The sequence below is a fragment of the Corylus avellana genome, chromosome 6 (assembly GCF_965113065.1).
Source record: "Corylus avellana chromosome 6, dhCorAvel1.hap1.2, whole genome shotgun sequence".
NCBI classification, from domain to species: domain Eukaryota; kingdom Viridiplantae; phylum Streptophyta; class Magnoliopsida; order Fagales; family Betulaceae; genus Corylus; species Corylus avellana.
The window spans coordinates 605,546-632,735 of record NC_142495.1 but is presented as its reverse complement, the minus strand read 5'-3'; the positions used below and the strand labels follow the sequence as shown (position 1 = coordinate 632,735).

Below are 27,190 nucleotides of genomic sequence, written 5' to 3'. Positions count from 1 at the left end.
AAATCACTATCAAAAGATTATCCAGAGATTACAGACACTAGGAACACTTACAACCATTTGCAAGACCTTGACTCTGTAAGATCGACAAGCCTCCAACTTGTCTCCTTGCTCACAATCTTCTTCAACGTGATTCTCCTTTATCGGACCCTTCCGATAGACTTCAATTAAGCACACAATCAATACTAACAAAAATCCTCTAAGAGGAATCAATTTGGCTCACAACAAAATAATCACTCAAGCACAGCCTCACACGAACTCTCTGGGGGTGAAAATTCGTGCCTCTCTCTTCTATAATGATGTATATATATCCCCGACAAAACCCTAGACCTAACCCACTTAAAAACACGTTTTTGGGCCTAAAACTTACGGGGGGTCCGGACCTGTTAATGGGCGGTCCGGACACGACTTTGCGGAGCAAGATTCTAGTTTCTGGAAATGAGGTCCGGACCCGGGGAATTGCGGTCCGGACCCGGCCTGTCCAGTCTTCATCAACAGCTCCGATCGATGGGCGTTTGTGGTCCAATTGAGCTGAAATTTTGCAGGGACGTTCATAACACATGAATCTAAATTATGAACGGTGGAGATTGGATTCTGAGCATTCTATATCAGTATTTGAGCCATGAACAGTAGCATCTGCATTTTGGAACTGAATTAAGCCAACACAAGAACTAACAAACTCCCCCTTTGGCAATTCAGTGACAAAACCAAAATGTCTCGCCAATCCCATCATCTCCCCATATTTACTCCCCCTTTTTGTCACAGAATGACAAAAGGTCTTCATGTTTCCTGAAACACTTCACAAAATACATCAAGGCATATGTGGAACAAGAAGACATAAATAAAACTCATGATAAAAAAATGACGTAGAATGCATGATTATAAAGAAACATTAGCAAAACTCCCCCTCAATGTATGACTCAATTAACAATAAGAAACTGGAAATGCAAAGCATGTTTCTCCCCCTTAAAAGTTAAATGAACACACATGATAACACATCAATGACTCATGTATTGCACAATGAATATCCAAACATGCTCCAAATATGCAAAATATACATGAGACTAGAAATGGCTAGAAACTCATATTGCTTAACCCAAGCCAAGAAAATGTTCCATTCAACCTATGCTTGTGTGGTGTGTGGGTAAGCCATCCAAAGAGAAAAATTTTCAATTTACAAAATGAGGAGAAAGTTTCACCACCATGAGGTTTTGACAAGTATATCAAATCAAAAGTCAAACCTTATCATACTAGGGCCTAGCCACTCTCATCCTATACAATTCTCTTTGTAAAATATTTTGCACAAGTTTGACACAGTGAAATAAATTCCTTTTGGAATATGATCTTTTGATTTTATTTGTTTCACTATTTTGTTTATTTTTCTCTTTGAGAAAGTGTCCTTAAACTTTTGGTGCTTATCACAACAGAGAAAGAAGGAATTTTTAAGCCCTAGGTTCAACTAGCATATGGTCAATTTGAAAAATATGACTAGTCAAAAAACCTCATATGGCTACCTAACAGACCTCACAAATAAAGTGAAACAAAACCTCAATTTAAGCTTAACTGTGCACAAGAAATAAAGCATAGGCAAAAAGTACCACATAAGCTCAGGCTTTAGGTAACCACAAAAACAAGTCCATTGACACAAATTTTCATCTCATGCATATTAAGAATATTCCAAGACGTAAGGAATTAAATTCATAAAAAGCAACATGAGAAATTAATGAACTATCTAGGTGCATAAGACAAAATAAAGAAAAGAAAGAAAAAAACAACCAAAGTAAAATATTTTTTTTGTCTTTTTGTTATTTTTCACAAAAGAAATGCACACAAACAAAATACAATTTCAAAACAAAATAAAACAAAAATGCAATGAAAAACGAAAAACAACATGCTCTAGGATATGCAAAGATATGCAAGAAAAACAATCCTAGACATGTGGGTGACTCACCTAACATAAGGTGAGATCATCACCACTCCCCCTCAAGGGGTGAATGGTATCATCCTTCCTAACCCAAACTTGAGAAATCTTAGGTCTAGACTTATGACTTTGCTTAAACTTATCTAGCCTAGATAGCACTTCTCTCATCATTATGACAAAAACCTCAGTTTCTTTCCTAAAATAGGAATTTTTATTTATATGCACATGAGGTTTCAAATTAAAACAGTGAGGTCGAATGTGACCCACTTTGCCACAGTGATGACATGTAGGGACAAACCTTTGTGAAAGTAATTTCCTAGGAAGATGCACGACTCTAGGTGTAGGGCAAGATGCTTGAGGCTCAATGTAGATTTTCTTACCTTTATTACCTTGAGGAGTCGGAGCAACTACTTGCTTTTCTTCACTTGAAGATTCTTCTACTTTCACTGGTTTAACAAAAACAGTCTTTGAAGTAGAAGCACGGTTAGAAGACAAAGAAGCAGTTTTATCAAATCCTAAGCCAGATCTGTCGCTAGATTGCTTTTGAATATGCAACATTTTATCAAGCTTTTCACTAGAGAATTTACTCAAGTGATTTCTAGATGCAACCAGATCATTTTGAAGGGATTTATTTTTAGTAATTAACACATGATTTTCAGATTTGAGAGTATTGCAAACAACATGTGAATCACTCAAAGATTTCAACAAATTATCCCTTTCAAGCTCAAGATTCTTAAAATCCTTAACAATTTTCAAATTAGTATTTCTAAGCATAGAAAACTTTTCCATTAAATTGTTAAAGGAGTTTTGAAGATCATTAACCCTATTTGATTCATTATCAGGGGCAGACTTAACATTTGATTGATTAGAATCATCAGAATCATAAGATGCACCAAAAGCCATATAATTAGGAGTTTCTTCCTCATCAGTGTCACTCAATGTAATATTGAAAGCTTTTTGACCTTTTGGCTTATTACTCTTGAGGTTAGCACAATCCTTTTGCACATGACCATAGCCAGAACACTCATAACATTTTGGACCACGTGGGTCTCTTTCATTTCTACCCTGAGTACTCTCTTTTTGTTTTCCAAATTTCTTGGAAATTCTATGTTCATTCCTAAAATACCTTCTAGCTATCAATGCAAGTTCCTCATCATCTGGTGAATCCTCATCAGATAACTCATCAGAGTTCTTCCTAAGAGTTCTAAGGGCAATATCCTTATTTTTCCTAGGTTGAGGCAAGGAAAACTCATAAGTTTGAAGAGCACCAACTAACTCTTCTATCCTCATGGTATTAAGATCAGTGCATGACTCAATAGCAGTTACCTTCATTCTGAATCTTTCAGGGAGGGATCTCATAACTTTTCTAATAAGCTTACTGTCAGAAACTTTCTTTCCTAAATTTACCATGGAATTTCTAATTTCACTAAGTTTACCAAAAAATTCATTGAATGTCTCATCCTCTAACATTTTAATATCCTCAAACTGAGAAACTAACATTTGAAGTTTTGAAGCTTTAACAAGATTAGTTCCTTCATACGTAGTTTCTAGGATCTCCCATGCATCCTTGGCACTATCACAATTTGAAATTCTGGAGAACTCAGTTTGTGAAATTGCCAAGCATAGAGCATTCATAGCTTTGTCATTCGCCATACGAGTTTGTTTTTCAACATTAGACCATTCAGCTGTCGGCTTATCTGGAGCTTTAAATCCAGATTCAATGACATGCCAAACATCTATGGATTTTAAGAAAAATCTCATACGGGATTTCCAATAGCCATAATTTGATCCATCAAAATTAGGCACAGTGTTAAGGGTTTGAGACATCTTAAACAATAAACAAAGATCACACTCAGGAATTTAATCCTTCACAGAGTGAACCCGCTCTGATACCAATTGAAAAATTCTAAACAGATAAATATCACAATTTTATGCGGAATTAACAGATATATATCAAAACAAACATTCACCAAAATATGAACAATCACACACAAAGATTTTGGTGACGAAGAGGAAACCTTTTAGAAAACGTTCTAAAAGTAAAACCTCTCCGGGGCAGCCAAACCCAGGAAATCACTATCAAAAGATTATCCAGAGATTACAGACACTAGGAACACTTACAACCCTTTGCAAGACCTTGACTCTGTAAGATCGACAAGCCTCCAACTTGTCTCATTGCTCACAATCTTCTTCAACGTGATTCTCCTTTATCGGACCCTTCCGATAGACTTCAATTAAGCACACAATCAATACTAACAAAAATCCTCTAAGAGGAATCAATTTGGCTCACAACAAAATAATCACTCAAGCACAGCCTCACACGAACTCTCTGTGGGTGAAAATTCGTGCCTCTCTCTTCTATAATGATGTATATATATCCCCGACAAAACCCTAGACCTAACCCACTTAAAAACACGTTTTTGGGCCTAAAACTTACGGGGGGTCCGGACCTGTTAATGGGCGGTCCGGACACGACTTTGCGGAGCAAGATTCTAGTTTCTGGAAATGAGGTCCGGACCCGGGGAATTGCGGTCCGGACCCGGCCTGTCCAGTCTTCATCAACAGCTCCGATCGATGGGCGTTTGTGGTCCAATTGAGCTGAAATTTTGCAGGGACGTTCATAACACATGAATCTAAATTATGAACGGTGGAGATTGGATTCTGAGCATTCTATATCAGTATTTGAGCCATGAACAGTAGCATCTGCATTTTGGAACTGAATTAAGCCAACACAAGAACTAACAGCTTTGATTGCAGTAGCGGGGTTGCCTGCACAAGTTGTTGGACTTGCACTACTAAATTCTGCAGGACAGTTTGGAAATGCAAATAGCAAAACTGAAGAGACTGAAGAAACACTCTTGCAGAAGTCGATCATAAAGCCATTGAAGGAAATTTTCCAGCGTATAGTTCTTGGATTTTTATTCTGGCAGGCAAAGCAACCAGCTCGCGTCGAATCTGTCTTAAAGAGTGTATGTCACTTTCTACCTAATTTAACTAGGGCTTTCCTTTCAAAGCTTAATGGGTATTTCATATTTGAGAAGCCCAAGTATAATTTCTGTCAGCATGAGCAGAATGTCTATTACATTGTCCAGGATTAAATTCTTATTTTCTTTTCTGTTATGAAACATGACTTCTTAAACATATGTTATTGTGAATGGGTAAAGATGCTTGATTCCTTAAAATGACGTAGTGTAAGAGCATTATTTTGGTGACACAGGTGTATGTAAATGCCTCCACTGTAGATGACTACCTTGTGGAATCAATAATGTTGAAATAATGATTATGGGAGAATATAAGCGGAAACAATATAGAAAATAAACACAACTTACGGGTGGTTCGGTGTTAGACACCTACGTCCACCACTCGGAATACCCCTAAGGGCTACATTGTGCTCATTAACTTAATTTGTCTACAATACAAAGGTCCCTATTTATAGGGTAATGTCTAAATATAAGTTTGGTAATCAAATCTCCTTGATTTGATTACAATCCCAATATATGATTACAATTAACCCATAAATAAAGAATATTTCAATATCAGCATAATTATGGAATATATGGAAAATATAATATATTTTTCATATATTCTAACATCCCCCCTCAAACTCAAGGTGGAATATTCTGGAACCTTGAGTTTGAAATCCGAAACAATGATGACAGCGGTGGTGGAGGCAGGGAACGGGCCGTAGATGATGACGACTACCGGAAGAGATAGAGGCTGGCGGGCGGCTAGCGACTGCGGCAGATGGCTGGTGAATGCAGATTCAAAAGGCCTGACAACGGGCCAAACTCCAAAATGGGCCGACAACGGGCTAGGGCTAACAATGAGCCAAACTTCAAAAGGGCCCGACAACGGGCTAGGGCTGACAACGAGCCAAAAAATAAAAGGGGCCGACAACGGGCCAAGGCTGACAACGAGCCAAAAATAAAAAAGGGTCGACAACGGGCCAGGGCTGACAATGAGCCAAAATTAAAAAAGGGGCCGACTATTGGCCAGAGCTGACAATGAGCCAAAATTAAAAAAGGGGCCGACTACTGGCCAGGGTTGACTATGAGCCAAAAATAAAAAGGGCCGACTACGGGCCAGGGCCGACTCGAGCCAAAAATAAAAAGAAAATGAGCCCACTTGGACGGTTATCAGATCGGCGCACCAAATCTGACCGGCGCGTGGCGTGCGTGATGTGTCCACTTGGACAGCTTCTTCTTCCTTCCCTTTTTTTATTTTTTTTTATTTTTTTATTTTATTTTTTTATTTCACTTGGCTGACACCATCTCTTTTCTCCCTTTTCTTTTCTTTCTTTTCTCTCTCCTCACTCCACGCCACATGCAGGCTTGCAGCACCTTTTTTTTTTTTTTTTTTCTTTTTTTTCACCAGTTTCTCCACGCCTGTCCCCTTCTTTCTTCCTCTTTCTTAGCATATTTTGCTGCAACAGAAATGGCCATGCATGACTGGAGGAAAGGCGTTGGCATAACCGGAGGAGTAGATCTGAACGGCGCGGAAGCCGAAGACTAAGGCCGACAGTGGCTTTCTCCGGCGTGGTTTGAGTGGTGTTTGTGGGTCGCGGCCTGGTAGACGGTGGGCTGATGCCGAAGAAGCCCAAAAGGGTGGCGCGGCTCTGCTTGGACGGTGGGATGACGCCGGATGCAGAGCCAGTTCCGTTGACTGGAACGGCTGGAGATGCGCCAGATCTGGCAGCTGAGCATGAGAGAGACCACCGAGGTCTTGGTGAGAGGAGTTGGACGAGGATGGCTGGGCAAGCTGCCGGAGGAAGATGATCTGGTCGTCTCCGGCGATGACTTATCGTGCAACTGTTTCCCTTCTCTACATGCGTGAGAGTGGTTTTTTTTTTTTTTTTTTTTCAAGAAACAAAACAATAGATTGAAGAAAAATATATAATTCACAGGACCATTAGATCGACTAGCGTAAGCTAATAGCTCTGATACCATGTTGAAATAATGATTATGGGAGAATATAAGCGGAAACAATATAGAAAATAAACACAAAGAACTTACGGGTGGTTCGGTGTTAGACACCTACGTCCACCACTCGGAATACCCCTAAGGGCTACATTGTGCTCATTAACTTAATTTGTCTACAATACAAAGGTCCCTATTTATAGGGTAATGTCTAAATATAAGTTTGGTAATCAAATCCCCTTGATTTGATTACAATCCCAATATATGATTACAATTAACTCATAAATAAAGAATATTTCAATATCAGCATAATTATGGAATATATGGAAAATATAATATATTTTTCATATATTCTAACAAATAACAAGGCCAGCAGCTGACCCCAATGCTGGAGAAGTCTATTACAGGTACTTGTTTAGATATCAAAGGTTTGTTTATAAAGCAATGCAGATTAAAAGAAGACCCAATTGGCCTTTAACATTGGTCTAAACATTCATTAATGCTGTCGTTTCATTTTCTGCTCACAGGTTACTGACGAGGTTCATGTTTAATCAAAGCAAATACACTCTGGACAGTGTCTTGAGTGAACTCTCTTGCCCATTGTTGTTGCTGTGGGGTGACTTGGACCCATATTGATAAGATAAGATAAGCCTTGATTTCCTATTCACATATGTTGTCCTATCTATGACTGGCATTTAAGCAACTATTCACTATCTCCGCAGATAGTCGCAACTCTCTGCTTTGCTTACACCCACCGCCCAGTCTGCCCCGTTCATTTTCATTTCAACTTGTCTCTGAAATATGGCTGAAAAAAGCAAGATTTTGATCATCGGAGGGACTGGATACATCGGAAAATACATAGTGGAGGCAAGCGCAAAAGCTGGGCACCCCACTTTTGCATTAGTCAGAGAAAGCACAGCTTCTAATCCCGAAAAGTCTCATGTCATTGAGAGCTTCAAGAGCTCTGGGGCGACACTTGTTTATGTATGTTTTCAACATGTTGCCCATGTACTGTTTGATACTTTGTTTTAGTGTATATTGGTCTAGAGAATCATGCTGATTTTTCCCAGGGAGATATCTATCATCATGAGAGCTTGGTGAAGGCAATCAAGCAAGTCGATATAGTGATATCTGCAGTTGGGTCACAGCAGATAGCTGATCAGGTGAAGATTATTGCTGCCATCAAAGAAGCTGGAAATATTAAGGCAAGTCATCGTGCTAATTAAACAACTTAATTTCTTCCTTTTTGGATTTTAATTCATGAAATATGGGTGGGTTTCAGAGATTCCTCCCATCCGAGTTTGGAGTGGATGTGGATCGTGTCCATGCTGCAGTGGAGCCAGTTGCTAGCTTTTTCGGGCTCAAGGCTAACATCAGGAGATCAATTGAAGCTGAAGGAGTTCCATATACCACCATCGTTTCTTATGGCTTTGCTGGCTACCTTTTGCCTCACATTGGACAGACAGGTGCCACAGCTCCTCCTAGAGATAAAGTAGTAATACTTGGAGATGGAAATCCCAAAGGTACGGTGTTTGTATAAATTCAATCATCTTTTACCTTAAATGACATTCTTAATTTGTATCTACCTATTTGTGTATAATTAGTACTGTACGTGATGAAGTGAATGTTATTTTCCATGTTAACAGCAATTTTTGTCAAGGAAGAAGATATTGCAACTTATACTATAAAAGCAGCGGATGATCCTAGAACCTTGAACAAGATTCTCTATCTGAGACCCCCTGCCAACATTTTGTCTTTTAATGAGATTGTCCTCCTGTGGGAGAAAAAGATTGGCAAGACCCTCGAGAAGATTTATGTTCCAGAGGATCACCTTCTTAAGAAAATCCAGGGTGAGTAAGAACATTTTCATTAGTTGATATATGGTGTGTTTGCTTATGGATAACACTTACTAGGATACTCCCTATTACCTCATTTTGTTTAGTAGGGTAGTTGGATTATCCTCTTTGTTATTGGTAGTTTCTTATGCCATTCGTACGGACCCAAAAAAAGCGATCGAGAAAAATGTTAACCATGTCAGCACTTTCTTTGTGAGGTGTCACACATATATACAGTGGCAGAGCTAGTTATTTTATATTGCGAGTACTGCTAAAAAATTTTTGGCGTCCTAAAAATTTGGTAATTCACACAAAAAAAATCTATAAAAGTTTATAAATATGTGCTCAAATTGATATATTAAAAATGTAATATATCGACATTATATCAAAAAGACAAAAATACAAAAGAAAAAGTGTCTAAAACTGCACTTTACGGTCTCTTAGAAGTACAAAATCATCAAGTATCGAATCTAAATCGAAGCTCTCAGCAATTTCCCCTTCAATATAGAGAATAAACTGTTTGCAAGAAAATCATTCTCAATTTTATTGTGAAGTCGTGTTTTAATAATTTTCATTGCTGAAAATGCTTGTTCGATCGGTAGTTGCTGTAGACACTGGAAAAGTTAATTTTCATTGCTGAGATTTTTTTTTTTTTTGGGGATGCGGGAGAAGGGTTGCTGTGTCTTGGGTAATGGGTAGGTAAAATTGTAAAAATATATATTTTTTTTATTTTTTTATTTTGAGGGTGTCGTGGGTTAAAAAAAAATTAAAATCCTTGGGGATGCCACCCCCAAGGGGTAATGTGGCTCTGCCACTGCATATATATAGTTTTTTTTGAAACAAAAACATTGGCAATTTGGCATGTACGTCAAATTTGCATAGAAAGTAATCCTCTCATAATCTCTTGTTGAATTGAGCTCAGAAAGAATGTTATAAGATTGTCCGAATGAAGGTTGGGTTGTTATGCTGATATGTATATTTTGTTTTCTGCAGAATCTCCCTACCCCGATAACTTCCATATGTCCATGGGTCACTCCGTGTTTGTGAAGGGATCAGGTGGAAACTTTGAGAGTGACACTTCTGTTGGCGTGAAGTCTTCTGAGCTTTATCCAGAGGTGAAATACACCACTTTGGATGAATTCCTGGATCAATTCCTCTAAAACTTGGGCCACTCGATCGTTTGTCGCAACATGTTATTTCTTGCCATTGTCTATGTCGCATTTGCTACTTGTGGTTTGCTCTTAATTAGGTTATTTTGTAGCTTGCAATAGAACATGTTAATCTTTTAGCGTTTAAAATCAAATTTTCTTTTGCTTTTGTTGATGGGAGAACCATAAAAAGTTTCTGTTGATTTCTGTTTATTGCTACTTTAATGTTATGTGTTGATAAAGTTGGAGGATATAGGACTATGAAATTGAACCAGCTTAAATCTCGTGTTTCATTTCTCTTTTTTATTTCTTCTACAAAATATGCTTATGCTATTTCATATTTTATTTTATTTTATTTTTATTTTTAAAATAAAAAAACTTTACCATGATATCAAAACAATGGTAAAAGCTAGAAAAATACAAATACCATTCTTTGAGCAAAAATTATTCATAATAAAAAATAAATTTCGACCTTCTCTTTGGATACGCCTTGGTGAACTTGTAACATACATTAATATGAGTATACAATAATTAATCAAATTGTTAACATAAAAATTCTTATGAAATTCACAAGGTATTCACGTATGAATGATGTGTATCTCGAATGAGTTCCTACCCTACCTTAATTTTATGGAGCGCACTCTTAGGAAGGAGGGCCTAGAAAACCTGCCCTCCATTCTCTTGAGCAAATGTCTCGTGTCTATGATCCAAAAACATCAGGGTGTGAGGATTCGTGTAATAGTGGGTGTTAACTTCTCAAAGTTGTTGCGCTAGCTTCTCTAGGCTTGGCCTGCCTGTAGTACTGGTTTGAAATGAGCCTTGTTAAGTTAATTATGGTCCGGGGAGGCCCATTTTCCGGAGAACTATTTTTGGATATGATGGTAGCAGGTAGAACATGTTAAATCTCTTTTTTGGTACAGCAGAGGAAAACTGTCACGAATGAACATTGCGTACGGTGTACTAGAAATCTCTATCGAGCGTACATATTGTCGCCTTAATTTATAACTTCATGTAGCCACAAAACGTTGTCATAAGGGCGCAAAGTAGCACAAGAAAAAACCGTTGTCCATAACGGCTGTTTTGTGAACTTCCAACCGATACAAGTTGATCACTGAAGTAAGTTTATAGGCATAGCCGCACGTATTCCATTTGATTCGAAATTTCTTCGTCGTGCAGCCTAAGGACAAAGAATCCTCGATGGTGAACTTGGTAATTACAGGAAAGACAACGTTTTTGTAGTTGTAAATTCACTGGAGATGAACCTCGTTGCTCAACTCCAAGCATTTTCTTCGTCATCACCGATGTGTCTGTCATCCTTATAAAGCATATTCATTGAATTAAGCGTCTCATTCTAAATGGATGCTCTTAATTCCATTTTCTTTGATACCCATTTTCGGCTATCCTCAATCGTCTCATCTCGCGGCCCTCAAGCGAATACTTGCTAAATTGCAAGTACCCTCGAGCATTCCTCCTCCGCTCAAACTTCTCCATGAAGCTGTAGGCAATCAGGGAGTGAGTTTCTATTTGCAAACCTAATGGAGGGAGAAGTCGCCGCGGTATAGCAGGGCCACTCAACCTAGTACCTGGGCCTCGTTGAAGCCGAGTCGGAGTGGTTATGAACTGTCTGATACGGAGAATGACTGGCATGGAAGTCCATGGCATGAGAGCAATGATAAGAATGGAGCTTTAGGTAAAAACGTGATGCTGAGAAATACCAGCCCAATGAGAATCAGCATGAGGCATTCATCGAGGTTCGAATATGAAGTCTCATCTCCTGCCAAGGGTTCTGTGGCCAGCCCGGCTCGAGGGAGACACAGCAGTACTAAGTCCCCATACAAGCCAACGAGAGATGATGGTAAAGCTCTTTCACCCCTACCAGGTTTGGAATTTCGGAGAAATATTATTCCCTTGTTAAGAGCTGAGGATAAGAGACATAAGTCTCCCTACAAATCTGGAGTAGAGGAACCCAATTTGGATAAGAATGACTTTGTAGGCTCAAGTAGAAAGCAGAATCGCAGAACACCCACCTCCTAAGAAATCGTGGTGAAACAAAACACGTCCAATCCCAATGTTGTAATCATCTGTAACTATCTTGAGTGTGGCTTTATCTATTTTCCTTTTAAGTTGTCGTAGAAAATGATAAGTGTGTGAATCATGGTAAATTTTCAGCCTTGGAGGCTTTACTGCTTTGATTGCAGCAGCGGGGTTGCCTGCACAAGTTGTTGGAGTTGCACTACTAAATTCTGCTGGACAGTTTGGAAATGCAAATAGCAAAACTGAAGAGACTGAAGAAACACTCTTGCAGAAGTCGATCATAAAGCCATTGAAGGAAATTTTCCAGCGTATAGTTCTTGGATTTTTATTCTGGCAGGCAAAGCAACCAGCTCGTGTCGAATCTGTCTTAAAGAGTGTATGTCACTTTCTACCTAATTTAACTAGGGCTTTCCTTTCAAAGCTTAATGTGTATTTCATATTTGAGAAGCCCAAGTATAATTTCTGTCAGCATGAGCAGAATGTCTATTACATGTCCAGGATTAAATTCTTATTTTCTTTTCTGTTATGAAGCATGACTTCTTAAACATATGTTATTGTGAATGGGTAAAGATGCTTGATTCCTTAAAATGACGTAGTGTAAGAGCATTATTTTGGTGACACAGGTGTATGCAAATGCCTCCAATGTAGATGATTACCTTGCGGAATCAATAACAAGGCCAGCAGCTGACCCCAATGCTGGAGAAGTCTATTACAGGTACTTGTTTAGATATCAAAGGTTTGTTTATAAAGCAATGCAGATCAAAAGAAGACCCAATTGGCCTTTAACATTGGTCTAAACATTCATTAATGCTGTCGTTTCATTTTCTGCTCACAGGTTAATGACGAGGTTCATGTTTAATCAAAGCAAATACACTCTGGACAGTGTCTTGAGTGAACTCTCTTGCCCATTGTTGTTGCTGTGGGGTGACTTGGACCCTTGGGTCGGTCCTGCGAAGGCTGACCGAATCAAGGAATTTTATCCGAAAACGTCCCTTGTTAACTTGCAAGCTGGACATTGCCCACATGACGAAGTTCCAGAGCTCGCCAACAGGGCGTTGTTGGATTGGTTGTCAAGTCTAACACCCGAGACTCCCCTACAGGCTCTAGTCGCTGCTGTAACTTGTACAATCTTATAGGCTTAATTAGAGCAACTCACAATGGCTTAGTTATTTCTTATTTTTATCTAAAATAAATAAACAAAATACTAAAAAACTTTCTACATCGAATTATGCATCTCAAATGCAAAATACATTTTACTTGCATTTGTGAACAGTATATTGTATACCGCTACATGTAGCAGACACTGTTCAAACATACATCTCATTAATATACTATTTCTCTCTTCACATCTCTATTTCCCCAAAATTTTATCTACCATTTCTCTTCCACATCTCTCTTTTCTCAAAAAAATTTCGTACTATTTCTCTCTCCACATCTTTTTTTTTTTTTTTCTTCCAAAAATTATAAAAATACAATCTTTATAAAAAAAAAAAAATTTAAATGATATCGATAAAAAATAAAAAAAATAAAAAAAAAAAAAAAAAAAGATAATCGAATGTATGGTGTTTTTTTAAAACTCATTAGCTAAATTAGATAAAGTAGATTTTGATTGGTCATTTTGCATAAAAATATATATAAACGAATGTGAATGCTCTGACACTGAAAATTTGCCTCGAGATTTTACTTGTAATATAGTTGTGAATTCATTAATTTGAAGGCTTGATTGGGGTGAATATAGCAAGTGGGGTTAAATTCTCTAAATACAAAGATTTAACAACTTTGGAGAAGATTAGACAATTGGACAATTTGAACCTGGAAAGGATTGTGACCATGTTCATTTGTATGATTAAAACAGGCTCATCTAGAAGTTGACCAAATGTTTTAACCAATGAAATGAATAAAACACTTCAAACAAACAAACCAAAGATGATGAAAACGGAAAGAAGGTGGATATTGGTGTTCAGGCAGACCATTAAAATGCACATATTTTTAATCTTCACACTCCTTTGACATGGTCTTATTCTTTGTATCTTATTCGATATGATAAGTTTTTATATTCTTCATATGCATCTAGTGGTTTTTTTTTTGTTTTTTAAAGCTATATGCATCTAGTGTTTGCTTAACGATGTGGTTTGCTTTGACTAGATCAAATACACTTTACATACATCATACATCCCAATAAAATAAACAATATATAATTTGATTGCTAAAATAGAGATTGCAATGAAAATAATATTAGTCACTCTTTGTCATCATGAGCCTTTTAAAATAGAAAGATTGAATGAGAATAGTAGCTATTTTCAAAGGAAACTCGAACTACATTTATCCTCTATAAATTCCTAATTAGTTTATAACGTTCCTAAATTTTAAAAAGTTGCAATTGACCTCCAAATTACCTAAATTGTATAATGTTCTTAAATTTTCTTTCTTTTTTCTTTTCTCTGTTTCTGTGTCTATTATTATTATTTTTTATCAGTTTTTCTGCAAGTGCAAACAGAGAATGATTTTAGTATCATCTCTGCTGATACTAGTATCATTTTACGAAACAGAGAAGAGAAATAGATTTGTGAAATCATTCTCCCTTTCTCTGCTACTGCAAACAGAGAATGATTTTACAGTTTTTCCGGTTACAGATTTTTATTTATTTATTTATTATTATTATTTTTTTTTATGGAATCCTATTATCACATACGGGAAACAGATTTGTGATTCTTTAAACTTCATCTCCAACAAAGAATTCAACCTCATATATTTGTTCCTTTCTCTGCTGTTTTTTTTCTGCTTGGCTTGGGTAGGGACGAGCAGGCCACTAACTTTTTTACTTATATATTTAAATTAAAAGTAATATAAAATATTTGGTTGCTGAAGATGTTGTGGCAAGTATATGTGCAAGTAAATTTGTATCATGTTGCGAATTATATATTTATAATCTTATTATGTGCATAATATATTAATTAGACATTATTAGAGTTATAAAGGGGCAGTTACTTTTAAAAATAAATCTTTTTCCAATCGTTGCTTTGTCTATGCAAAAGTCCATGCTATTGGCAAGATATGAAGAGTTACAACATGAAAAATGTGATAAAAACAATATTGGAATAGATGGTCTAATCAAACAAATGTATAAGAATAGCTAATATATTTCACACTTCTATTTCCACTAGTAGTTAATCTTTTTATTATAGATTAGACATTCCGCGAACCAAATAGGCTTAAATGTTTGGTTGTATCGTTCACTACGTACTTTCATGGCTTGCAATGGCTATCATTTTCTACACACCTTCTGGATTAATGCATGAGTCATCTATACATGATCAATAAAAAAAAAAATTTAAAAAAGGGGTCATCTATCAATGTTTTTATTTATTAGGGTAGGTTTTTTTTTTGGGTAGGTTGTCCTATCTATGACCGGCATTTCAAAAGTTAATAATAAATCACCCTTATTATTAACCCCGTTCATTTTCATTTCAACTTGTCTCTGAAATATGGCTGAAAAAAGCAAGATTTTGATCATCGGAGGGACTGGATACATCGGAAAATACATAGTGGAGGCAAGCGCAAAAGCTGGGCACCCCACTTTTGCATTAGTCAGAGAAAGCACAACTTCTAATCCCGAAAAGTCTCAAGTCATTGAGAGCTTCAAGAGCTCTGGGGCGACACTTGTTTATGTATGTTTTCAACATCTTGCCCAAGTACTGTTTGATACTTTGTTTTAGTGTATATTGGTCTTGAGAATCATGCTGATTTTTCCCAGGGAGATATCTATCATCATGAGAGCTTGGTGAAGGCAATCAAGCAAGTCGATATAGTGATCTCTGCAGTTGGGTCACATCAGATAGCTGATCAGGTGAAGATTATTGCTGCCATCAAAGAAGCTGGAAATATTAAGGTAAGTCATCGTGCTAATTAAACAACTTAATTTCTTCCTTTATGTCTGATTTTAATTCATGAAATATGGGTGGGTGGGTTTCAGAGATTCCTCCCATCCGAGTTTGGATTGGATGTGGATCGTGTCCATGCAGTGGAGCCAGCTGCAAGCATTTTCGGGGTCAAGGCTAACATCAGGAGATCAATTGAAGCTGAAGGAGTTCCATATACCGCCATCGTTTCTAATGGCTTTGCTGGCTACTTTTTGACTAACCTTGGACACACAGGTGCCACAGCTCCTCCTAGAGATAAAGTAGTAATACTTGGAGATGGAAATCCCAAAGGTGTTTGTATAAATTCAATCATCTTCATTCTTTGTGTCTACCTATTTGTGTATAAGTAGTGAGATGAAGTGAATGTTATTTTCCATGTTAACAGTAATTTTTGTCAAGGAAGAAGATGTTGCAACTTATACCATAAAAGCAGCGGATGATCCCAGAACCTTGAACAAGATCCTCTATCTGAGACCCCCTGCCAACATCTTGTCTTTTAATGAAATTGTCTCCCTGTGGGAGAAGAAGATTGGCAAGACCCTCGAGAAGATTTATGTTCTAGAGGATCAACTTCTCAAGAAAATACAGGGTGAGTAATTAATAACATTTTCACTCGTTGATCGATGTATAGTTTTTTTAATTAATATTTTAATCCCATGTCTTCTAATCTATAGTTGGATCATCTTCTTTCTGCAGAATCTCCCTTCCCCTTAAACCTCCTTCTATCCATCGGTTACTCTGGTTTTGTGAAGGGAGATGGCACGAACTTTGAGATCGAGGCGTCTTTTGGCGTGGAGGCTTCTGAGCTTTATCCAGAGGTGAAATACACCACAGTGGACGAATTCTTCCATCAATTTGTCTAAAACTTAATTGGGACATTCCTTCGTGAAAAAAATATGTTGTCTTTACCGTGTGTATTTGGTACTTTGTCGCTTGTGCCCTCGTTTAGTACTTGTCATATATACCCTTGTACCCTTGTACCCTTGTTTCTATCTCAATATATATGGCACTTACTTTGTGCTTCAAATAAGGAAAATTACGAGTATCCTTTTTCTTAGGTTCTTGTGATTTGTTATATCTGTGATCTTCATACCAAAAAGACTACTAAAATTATAATGGAAGTTCTTTAAAATTGCTAAATTACTACTTATTCTAAAAAAATTAAGTTTTTTAATTATTTAATTATTGCTTTAACATTGTCTATGACCAAACAATATATAGATTATTTTAATTGAAATAGAAAGTAAATGAAGGAGGCAGGGTCAGTTCAAACTCAATATTTTTATTTTGATATCATATTAAATCATTAATTAAAATGGTTTGTGCATTAACGAACTTTGGCCAATGAACAATTGTCCGTTGAGTGAAGGTAACATTTGGGTAAACTATATATATTCCCTCAAATTCCTTCAAGCAACTAAAAATTTGCAATGTGCACTCTTTGTACAGAAAATGACAAAAATACCCTTATAACAATTTTTTTTAAAAAAAATTGTCCACGACCACCATGTGTTTTTTATTATTATTTATTTATAAGGGTGATTGTCATGTTTAGAATTTTTAAGGATTTTTTATTTTATTTTTTATTTTTTAAAAAAAAACAAATAGAATATATTGCAATTTACGGACGGTTTGGATGGGAACATTGCTTCTCTTGATAGTAAGCATGTGTAGTTTCCTTAACTTTCCATGAGCCAATGGAGGTCAACATTGAGGGACGTCGCAAATAAACTATTCCGGCCAGTTGGCCTAGCCCGATGTCGTCGTTTTCCTTCCTGACGAGGGAAAGGGCGGGTTTGGTAGAGGAATATATTACAAGTTAATTAGCAGATTAGTTGAGCTGGATGCGTTGGACGAGATGGGTGGGATTTCAGTATGGGGTGGATGGAACCAAAGAGTCATTCACAGACTTGTTCGCCTGGGTAACTTTCCATGAGCAATAGGAACTCCATGTTAATGTATTTATGTGTCTAAGGGAACTCTGCTTTCCTTTCTTTAAAACTGTGAACTATACCCCCAAGATAGTCGCACCTCTCTATTTTTGCTTTACACCCACTGCCCCGTCCATTTTTCAGTTGAATTTCTCTTTAAATGGCTCAAAAAAGCAAGATTTTGGTGATCGGAGGGACCGGATGCATGGGAAAATACATAGTGAAGGCAAGCGCAAAAGCTGGACACCCCACTTTTGCATTGGTCAGGGAAAGCACAGCTTCTAATCCCGAAAAGTCTCAACTCATTGAGAGCTTCAAGAGCTCTGGGGTGACACTTGTCTGTGTATGTTTTCAACATCTTGCCCATCAACTGTTTGATACTTTGGTTCAGTATATTGGTCTTTAAAATCATGCTGATTTTTCCTAGGGAGATATCTATCATCATGAGAGCTTGGTGAAGGCAGTCGAGCAAGTCGATATAGTGATCTCTGCAGTTGGGTCACAACAGATAGCTGACCAGGTGAAGATTATTGCTGCCATCAAAGAAGTTGGGAACATCAAGGCAAGTCATCTTGCTAGCTAGATAGCTTTTATACATTTTTCTGGAAGTTCCTTTTCCTCTTTGGATTATCATTGTTGATCATGTGACTTTAATTATTCGGTGGGTGGATTCATTGAACTCTAGATTAGTTTTGTGTGGAAAAAGCCACTGCCATCAGTGCCATGTAACCCATGTTTTTTGGCCCTTTCTTTCAAGAGCTTTTTTTAAAATGTTAGATTTTTTTTTTATTTTATTACGGCTTTTATTATAATCTTTACAAACTAATGTGGCAATCCATATGATACTGTTATATACATTAATCACATTAAAATTTAATTATTTAATGATTAACATGATAAGTATCTCGTAAACTTATAAACTAATGTGATAATGTCTCGTGTATTGTCAAATCAATTTCTAATGGACTTGTAGATAAAGTTCTATTGGGATGAATGGTTGTTTTTAAGCATGTAAGATGCTACAGCAAAGAGATAGATTCAAACATTTTTTTGTTTTGAGAGTGAGATTTTTGAAGTATTAAAGTTTAGAGTAGTGTTATCTCTATTTCTTACTTTATCTTTTGTTAATAATGTTTTATTGGGTTTTTCACAAAAAAAATTTAGAGCGTTCTTTGTGCTTTTTAGTTGTAATGTGATATAAAGGTAAAAATAATTTTGAGTGTTTTGTGTTATTTGTTCATCCTTTTGGTTTTTTATTAAAACGCAAAAAGTTACCCTAAAAATGTTGCCAAATTAGCCCTAATCTCTTATCAGCAATTTTTTATTTTTTATTTTCTAATCATCTCCTTGATTCATTTATTTCATTCTTCTCGTCTACTTATTTACTACCCAAATATTAATTTGTAACGACAGTAAATCTTGAATAAAATGAGAGATGAAAAAAAGTAAACAATAAAAAGTGGTTGGATTTCAGAGATTCCTCCCATCAGAGTTTGGACCGGATGTGGATTGTGCCCATGCAGTTGAGCCAGCTGCAAGCTTTTTTGGGCTCAAGGCTGGCATCCGGAGATCAATTGAGGCTGAAGGAATTCCATATACTTACGTCGTGTCCAATGTGTTTGCTGGCTACTTTTTGCCTAACCTTGGACAAACAGGTGCCACAGCTCCTCCTAGAGAAAAAGTAGTAATAATTGGAGATGGAAATCCCAAAGGTGTTTGTATAAATTCAATCATCTTTTACCTTAAATGACATTCTTTGTATCTACCTATGTGTGTATAAGTACTGATGAATTGAAGTGAATGTTATTTTCCATGTTAACAGTAATTCTTGTCAAGGAAGAAGATATTGCAACTTATACCATAAAAGCAGCGGATGATCCCAGAACCTTGAACAAGACCCTCTATCTGAGACCCCCTGCCAATATTTTGTCTTTTAATGAGATTGTCCTCCTGTGGGAAAAAAAGATTGGCAAGACCCTCGAGAAGATATATGTTCTAGAGGATCAACTTCTTAAGAAAATACAGGGTGAGTAAGAACATTTTAATTAGTTGATATATAGTGTGTTTGCTTATGGATAACACTTACTAGGATACTCCCTATTACCTCATTTTGTTTAGTAGGGTAGTTGGATTATCCTCTTTGTTATTGGTTGTTTCTTATACTATTATACCGACCCAAAAAAAAAAAAAAAAAAATCAAGAAAAACGCTAACTACATCTCTACTTTCTTTGTAAGGTGTCACACATATATAGTTCTTTTTTTTCTTCTGTTTTTGGAACAAAAACATTGGCATGTACGTAAAATTTGCATAGAAAGTAATCCTCTCAGATCTCTTGTTGAATTGAGATAAGGAAGAATGCTATAAGATAGTCTCAATGAAGGGTGGGCTGTTCTACTGATACTTTTTTTTTTTTTTTTTTTTTGCAGAATCTCCCGTCCCCTTTAAACTCCATATATCCATCATTCACTCCGTGTTTGTGAAGGGATCAGCTGGAAGCTTTGAGATTGACGATTTTGTTGGCGTGAAGTCTTCTGAGCTTTATCCAGAGGTGAAATACACCACTTCGGATGAACACCTGGATCACTTTCTCTAAAATTGGAGCCACTTGATCGTTTGTGGCAACATGTTATGTTTTACCATCTTCTATGTCGCATTTGCTACTTGTCTTTTTTGCCCTTAATTAGATTATTTTGTACCTTGCGATAGAACATGTTAATCTCTTAGCATTTCAAATCAAATTTTCTTTTGCTTTTATTGATGGGAGGACCATGAAAAGTTTCCACTTATTTCTGTTTATTGCTACTTTAATGTTATGTGTTGATAATAGGCCTTTGAAACTGAACTACCTTAAATCTCCTCGTTTCATTGCTCTTCTTTATTTCTTCTACAAAACATGCTTATGCTCTTTCATATTTAAAATTTTTATTTTTTTTAAAATATATTTTAATATGATAGCAAAACCATGTTTTGAATTCAAACCCTGATGTAACACTAACACCTAAAAAATGTAGTCCCACTAAGTGGTTGGATTATGAAGGTGTTGCATGGGTGCTTATTAAATCTGATATTGGTTTTTTACTAGATAAAACTATACTTATACGTGATTCTAAGGAATTCCAATTATAACTTCAACAAATCTTATTGAAGTAATAGTACAAATGTAATTAGCTTTTATCTCATGTGAAAAAAAAAAATTAAAAAAAAGTGTTAAAATATTAATTAAAGTATTAAATTTATAATTTTCTATGGAGTCCAATTAACTAACTTATTACAAACAACAATGAATGCCAACTCTTTTGTCAACCCAAAAAAAAAAAACTATAAAACTATAAACCATAGACGATAAATACCCCCAATACATATCCTAAAGTTAGAAAAATACTATTCTTTGAGCAAAAATTATTCATAATAAAAAATGAATTTCAACCTTGTCTTTGGATACACATTTTAATTGAAAATGAGGAATAAACTGTAAAGTCAACCTTCAAACTTGAAACATTGGCTCTGATACAATATTAATTATCATTTATATCAAAAGCTTAAGCAAATAAAAAATAATGAATTTAATCATTTAATTAATATTTTAACAAAAATTACATATATAACAAAGTCTCCCATGGTAAGAAATAAAAATCAATGTGACCCTATCCAAGCAAGACTATTAACTTTTTAAAATATCACATGAAGCGCCATGAAAATTTTTCTCTTAACCCAATTGTTAGAAAGTGCCTTATGCATTGAGGGATGAACCGTGAGGAAGTAAATTACACTTGCCTCATCAAATTATCAGACAATTTGTAATAAAGAAATGTTGGGGGTCAATACATTTTTCATATTTTGCAAATATTATCCTATAAATGCAGTAGATTAATTATTAGATTTGTAAAATTTACTATTGACTTATATAAATGAGATGAAATTGACATAGAATGATTAATTTGTAAGATGAGATTGAGAGTAAAGTTTTTCATGAACATTTGAGAATTGAGTAGGTGGTAACATTCCATTAGTCATAGGAAGTCGGCAATTGAGCGACGCAAGCAAGCTTTTCCGCAGCCATGGCCTAGCTCCATGTCGTCGTTTTCCTTCCTGATGAGGGAAAAAAAGGTTGGGATTGGTGGAGGAATATGCGTTGGACAAGATGGGTGGGGATGGAAGGAACCAAAGAGTCATTATTCATCTACACAGACCTATTCGCTTGGGTAGGTGGGTAACTTTCCATGACAATAGGAACTCTGCTTTCCTTTCTTTGAAACTGTGAACTATACCCCCAAGATAGTCGCAACTCTCTGCTTTGCTTTACACCCACTGCCCCGTCCATTTTCATTTCAACTTCTCCCTGAATGGCTCAAGAAAGCAAGATTTTGGTAATCGGAGGGACTGGATACATCGGAAAATATATAGCGGAGGCAAGCGCAAAAGCTGGACACCCCACTTTTGCACTGGTCAGAGAAAGCACAGCTTCTAATCCCGAAAAATCTCAACTCATTGAGAGCTTAAAGAGTTCCGGGGTGAAGATTCTCTATGTATGTTTTCAACATCTTGCCCATCAACTGTTTGATACTTTGGTTTAGTATATTTGTCTTTAAAATCGTGCTGATTTTTCCCAGGGAGATATCTATAATCATGAGAGCTTGGTGAAGGCAGTCAAGCAAGTCGATATAGTGATCTCTACAGTTGGGTCGCAACAGATAGCTGATCAGGTGAAGATTATTGCTGCCATCAAAGAAGCTGGAAATATCAAGGCAAGTCATCTTGCTAAACAACTTTTCAACATTTTCCTGCAAGTTCTTTTTTTCCGTTTTGGATTATAATTGTTGATAAGGTGACTTTAATTGGTGGGTGGATTCATTGAACTCTATATTAGTTTTGTGTGGAAAAAGCCACTGCCAAGCTAATAAGTCTAGATGAATGACTCTTTGGTTCCATCCACCCCCATACTGAAATCCCCACCCATCTCGTCCAACACAAATTCCTCTACCAAACCCACCCTTTCTCTCATCAGGAAAACGACGACATCGGGCCTGCGGAAAAACTCATTTGCTTCATTTAATGTTGACTTCCTATGCCTCATGGAAAGTTACCAGCTACTCAAGCTAGCAAGTCTAGAACCCATACTTAATTCTCGATGTTAAGGGAAAAGTACACATGCACAACTATCAGATTTGTGTATCAGACAATTTGTAATGTCTTAGGCTGTTCTGTATAGAAAAAGCCACTGCCATGTTTTTGTTTCACAAAACATTTTAGAGTGTGTTTTGCTTTTAGTTGTGATGCGACGTAAATGTGAAAATAGTTTTGACTGTATTGTATTTTGAGTTATTTGTTAATATTTTTGATTTTTTGCTAAATCGCAAAAAGTTATCCTAAAAAGTGTTGCCAAATAAGCCCAACTCTTTACCAGTAATAATTTATTTCTAATCATCTCCATAATTCATTTATTTCATTCTTCCCTTGTCTACTTATTTGCTACCCAAATCTTAATTTGTCACGACAAAAAATCTTGAATTAAATGAGAGATGAAAAAAAAAGTAGACAATGAAAGGTGGTTGGATTTCAGAGATTCCTCCCATCGGAGTTTGGACCGGATGTGGATTGTATCCATGCAGTTGAGCCTGCTGCAAGCTTTTTTGGGCTCAAAGCTGGCATCCGGAGATCAATTGAGGCTGAAGGAGTTCCATATACTTACGTCGTGTCCAATGGCTTTGCTGGCTCCTTTTTGAGGAACTTTGGACAGGATGGTGTCACAGCTCCTCCTAGAGACAAAGTAGCAATAACTGGAGATGGAAATCCCAAAGGTATTAGGATAAAATTCAATCACCTTTTACCTCAAATGACTTTCTTAATTTCTACACATGCCTGTGCCTTGGTCTTTTCTTAGTTGTTTTTTTCCCATTGTAACAGCAATTTTTGTCAAGGAAGAAGATGTTGCCACTTATACCATAAAAGCAGTTGATGATCCGAGAACCTTGAACAAGATTCTCTATCTGAGACCTCCTGCCAACATTTTGTCCTTCAATGAGATTGTCTCCCTGTGGGAGAAGAAGATAAGCAAGACCCTCGAAAAGATTTATGTTCTGGAGGATGAACTTCTTAAAAAAATCCAGGGTGAGTAAGAACATTTTCTTTAGTTGATATATAGTTTGTTTGCTTTTGGATAGCACTTACTAGGATACTCCTTGTTACCTCATTTTTTTTTCAGTTAGGGAGTAATGCTACTCTTCACACCCATTTATCATACTAATTGAGTAACATATTTTAAGTGGCTTCCCATGTTAGCCACTTAAAAAAAAAAAACAAAAGAAAAGCTACTTAAAGCACATAATGTCTGCTAATGTAAAATGGGTGAGAAGAGTAGCATTATTTTTCATCAATTTTTTTGATACCTTTTGTAACAAGCTAAGGATAGTGCTAGTCATATCTGTCCAAAAAGACTAGTCAAATTTTAATTAAAGCTTCCTAAAATCACTTATAAAGCTAGTTTCACCTAAAAACAAAATCATCTCCATTTCATTTCACTTGAAATGGATCGGAATCATTTCAAAGTCCATATTGGATTTCATAGCATCTAACAGTGTATATGTTACCACATCTTTTAAAAATTTTAAATGGTGTAGTACCATGTACACTGTTAGATGATGTAAAATTTAATATGGACTATGAAATGGTTCCTCTCCATTTCACTTGAAACGGAAATGATCTTTTTCCTCTTATGTATTAAGGAACCAATGTAGGACTTAGCACTACCCATTAGTACTTTTATAATTCCATCACTCAATGTAAGCAATTTATCTTTCCCACGTGGAACTATATCCCTAACTTTATGAGGTGCCACACATTAGGTTTTTTTTTTCTCCCTTTTTTGAAACAAAAACATTGGCATGTAAAATTTTTATAGAAAGTAATCCTCTCAGAATCTCTTGTTGAATTGAGCTTAGGAAAAATGCTATAAGATAGTCTGAATAAAGGTTGGGTTGTTTTATTGATACTTATTTTTTGTTTCCTGCAGAATCTCCTGACCCCTTTAACCATAGTCTGAATAAAGGTTGGGTTGTTTTATTGATACTTATTTTTTGTTTCCTGCAGAATCTCCTGACCCCTTTAACCTCTATATATCCATCAGTCACTCCGTGTTTGTGAAGGGATCAGCTGGAAACTTTGAGATTGACGCTTCTATTGGCGTGAAGTCTTACGAGCTTTATCCAGAGGTGAAATACACCACTTTGGATGAACTCCTGGATCAATTTCTCTAAAACTTGGGGCAGTCGATCGTTTGTCGCAACATGTTATTTTTTGTCGTTGTCTATGTCACATTTGCTACTTGTCGTTTGCCCTTAATTAGATTATTTTGTAGCTTGCGATAGAAAATGTTAATCTTTTAGCGTTTAAAATCAAATTTTCTTTTGCTTTTGCTGATGGGAGGACCATGAAAAGTTTCTGTTGATTTCTGTTTATTGCTACTTTAATGTTATGTGTTGATAAAGTTGGAGGACATAGGCCTATGAAATTGAATCAGCTTGAATCTCGTCTTTATTTCTTCAACAAAATATGCTTATGCTCTTTCATATTTTAATTTTTTTTTAAAAAAAAAAAAAAATTACCATGATATCAAAACAATGGTAAAAGCTAGAAAAATACAAATACCATTCTTTGAGCAAAAATTATCCATAATAATTAAAAAAAAATCGTCATTCTCTTTGGATATGCCTTGGTGAACATGTAACATATATTAATATGAGTCTACAATAATTAATCAAATTGTTAAAATAAAAATTCTTAAGAAATTCACAGGGTATTTGCGTATGAATGATGTGTATCTCTCAAATGAGCCCTTACTCTACCTTAGTTTTATGGAACGCACTCTGAGTTGGTTAGGAAGGAGGGCCTAGGAAATCTGCCCTCCATTCTCTTGAGCAAATGTCTCGCGTCTGTCATCCAAGGCAAAAACATCAGGGTGTGAGGATTCGTGTAATTGCGGGCATTAACTTCTTAAAGTTTGTTAGTTCTTGTGTTGGCTTAATTCAGTTCCAAAATGTAGATGCTACTGTTCATGGCTCAAACACTGATATAGAATGCTCAGAATCCAATCTCCACCGTTCATAATTTAGATTCATGTGTTATGAACGTCCCTGCAAAATTTCAGCTCAATCGGACCACAAACGCCCATCGATCGGAGCTGTTGATGAAGACTGGACAGGCCGGGTCCGGACCGCAATTCCCTGGGTCCGGACCTCATTTCCAGAAACTAGAATCTTGCTCCGCAAAGCCGTGTCCGGACCGCCCATTAACAGGTCCGGACCCCCCGTAAGCTTTAGGCCCAAAAACGTGTTTTTAAGTGGGTTAGGTCTAGGGTTTTGTCGGGGGTATATATACATCATTATAGAAGAGAGAGGCACGAATTTTCACCCCCAGAGAGTTCGTGTGAGGCTGTGCTTGAGTGATTATTTTGTTGTGAGCCAAATTGATTCCTCTTAGAAGATTTTTGTTAGTATTGATTGTGTGCTTAATTGAAGTCTATCGGAAGGGTCCGATTAAGGAGAATCACGTTGAAGAAGATTGTGAGCGAGGAGACAAGTTGGAGGCTTGTCGATCTTACAGAGTCAAGGTCTTGCAAAGGGTTGTAAGTGTTCCTAGTGTCTGTAATCTCTGGATAATCTTTTGATAGTGATTTCCTGGGTTTGGCTGCCCCGGAGAGGTTTTACTTTTAGAACGTTTTCTAAAAGGTTTCCTCTTCGTCACCAAAATCTTTGTGTGTGATTGTTCATATTTTGGTGAATGTTTGTTTTGATAAATATCTATTAATTCCGCATAAAATTGTGATATTTATCTGTTTAGAGTTTCTCAATTGGTATCAGAGCGGGTTCACTCCGTGAAGGATTAAATTCCTGAGTGTGATCTTTGTTTCTTGTTTAAGATGTCTCAAACCCTTAACACTGTGCCTAATTTTGATGGATCAAATTATGGCTATTGGAAATCCCGTATGAGATTTTTCTTAAAATCTATAGACGTTTGGCATGTCATTGAATCTGGATTTAAAGCTCCAGATAAGCCGACATCTGAATGGTCTAATGTTGAAAAACAAACTCGTATGGCGAATGACAAAGCTATGAATGCTCTATGCTTGGCAATTTCACAAACTGAGTTCTCCAGAATTTCAAATTGTGATAGTGCCAAGGATGCATGGGAGATCCTAGAAACTACGTATGAAGGAACTAATCTTGTTAAAGCTTCAAAACTTCAAATGTTAGTTTCTCAGTTTGAGGATATTAAAATGTTAGAGGATGAGACATTCAATGAATTTTTTGGTAAACTTAGTGAAATTAGAAATTCCATGATAAATCTAGGAAAGAAAGTTTCTGACACTAAGCTTATTAGAAAAGTTATGAGATCACTCCCTGAAAGATTCAGAATGAAGGTAACTGCTATTGAGTCATGCACTGATCTTAATACCATGAAGATAGAAGAGTTAGTTGGTGCTCTTCAAAC

General features: G+C 36.4%; 5 protein-coding genes across 7 annotated transcripts; all 5 read left to right on the top strand.

The window, feature by feature from the left end:
- Window positions 1–4,723: 4,723 nt before the first annotated feature.
- On the top strand, window positions 4,724–10,098 carry LOC132187055 (phenylcoumaran benzylic ether reductase POP1). 2 transcript variants are annotated; one of them, XM_088517137.1, is made up of 6 exons: window positions 4,724–4,887; window positions 7,362–7,818; window positions 7,905–8,039; window positions 8,117–8,357; window positions 8,481–8,684; window positions 9,663–10,098. In XM_088517137.1, exons 2-6 carry the CDS (start codon window positions 7,636–7,638, stop codon window positions 9,827–9,829), a joined length of 930 nt encoding a protein of 309 aa, XP_088373263.1. In that variant the 5' UTR covers window positions 4,724–4,887; window positions 7,362–7,635; the 3' UTR covers window positions 9,830–10,098. The 2 variants fall into 2 exon arrangements, with proteins under 2 accessions (XP_088373263.1, XP_059457191.1); XM_059601208.2 differs by lacking the exon at window positions 4,724–4,887 and adding an exon at window positions 6,777–7,241.
- A 1,420-nt stretch (window positions 10,099–11,518) lies between these two features.
- LOC132186459 (uncharacterized) lies at window positions 11,519–12,987 on the top strand. The gene is made up of 4 exons (XM_059600436.2): window positions 11,519–11,816; window positions 12,016–12,227; window positions 12,475–12,566; window positions 12,687–12,987. Exons 1-4 carry the CDS (start codon window positions 11,519–11,521, stop codon window positions 12,985–12,987), a joined length of 903 nt encoding a protein of 300 aa, XP_059456419.2.
- Window positions 12,988–15,310: 2,323 nt separating this feature from the next.
- Window positions 15,311–16,634, top strand: LOC132187051 (phenylcoumaran benzylic ether reductase Betv6). Its single transcript, XM_059601204.2, has 5 exons — window positions 15,311–15,519; window positions 15,606–15,740; window positions 15,825–16,062; window positions 16,157–16,360; window positions 16,468–16,634. Exons 1-5 carry the CDS (start codon window positions 15,337–15,339, stop codon window positions 16,632–16,634), a joined length of 927 nt encoding a protein of 308 aa, XP_059457187.2. The 5' UTR covers window positions 15,311–15,336.
- Window positions 16,635–17,621: 987 nt separating this feature from the next.
- On the top strand, window positions 17,622–20,508 carry LOC132187049 (isoflavone reductase homolog A622-like). The gene is made up of 5 exons (XM_059601203.2): window positions 17,622–18,045; window positions 18,130–18,264; window positions 19,177–19,414; window positions 19,525–19,728; window positions 20,131–20,508. The coding sequence occupies exons 1-5, from the start codon at window positions 17,863–17,865 to the stop codon at window positions 20,295–20,297; spliced, it is 927 nt and encodes a 308-aa protein (XP_059457186.2). The 5' UTR covers window positions 17,622–17,862; the 3' UTR covers window positions 20,298–20,508.
- A 1,191-nt stretch (window positions 20,509–21,699) lies between these two features.
- LOC132187603 (eugenol synthase 2) lies at window positions 21,700–25,219 on the top strand. Of its 2 annotated transcripts, none has more exons than XM_059601963.2 (5): window positions 21,700–22,230; window positions 22,315–22,449; window positions 23,265–23,502; window positions 23,609–23,812; window positions 24,714–24,930. In XM_059601963.2, exons 1-5 carry the CDS (start codon window positions 22,048–22,050, stop codon window positions 24,842–24,844), a joined length of 891 nt encoding a protein of 296 aa, XP_059457946.2. In that variant the 5' UTR covers window positions 21,700–22,047; the 3' UTR covers window positions 24,845–24,930. The 2 variants fall into 2 exon arrangements, with proteins under 2 accessions (XP_059457946.2, XP_059457945.2); XM_059601962.2 differs by having other exon boundaries at window positions 21,705–22,230; window positions 24,791–25,219.
- The last annotated feature ends 1,971 nt before the right edge of the window (window positions 25,220–27,190 follow it).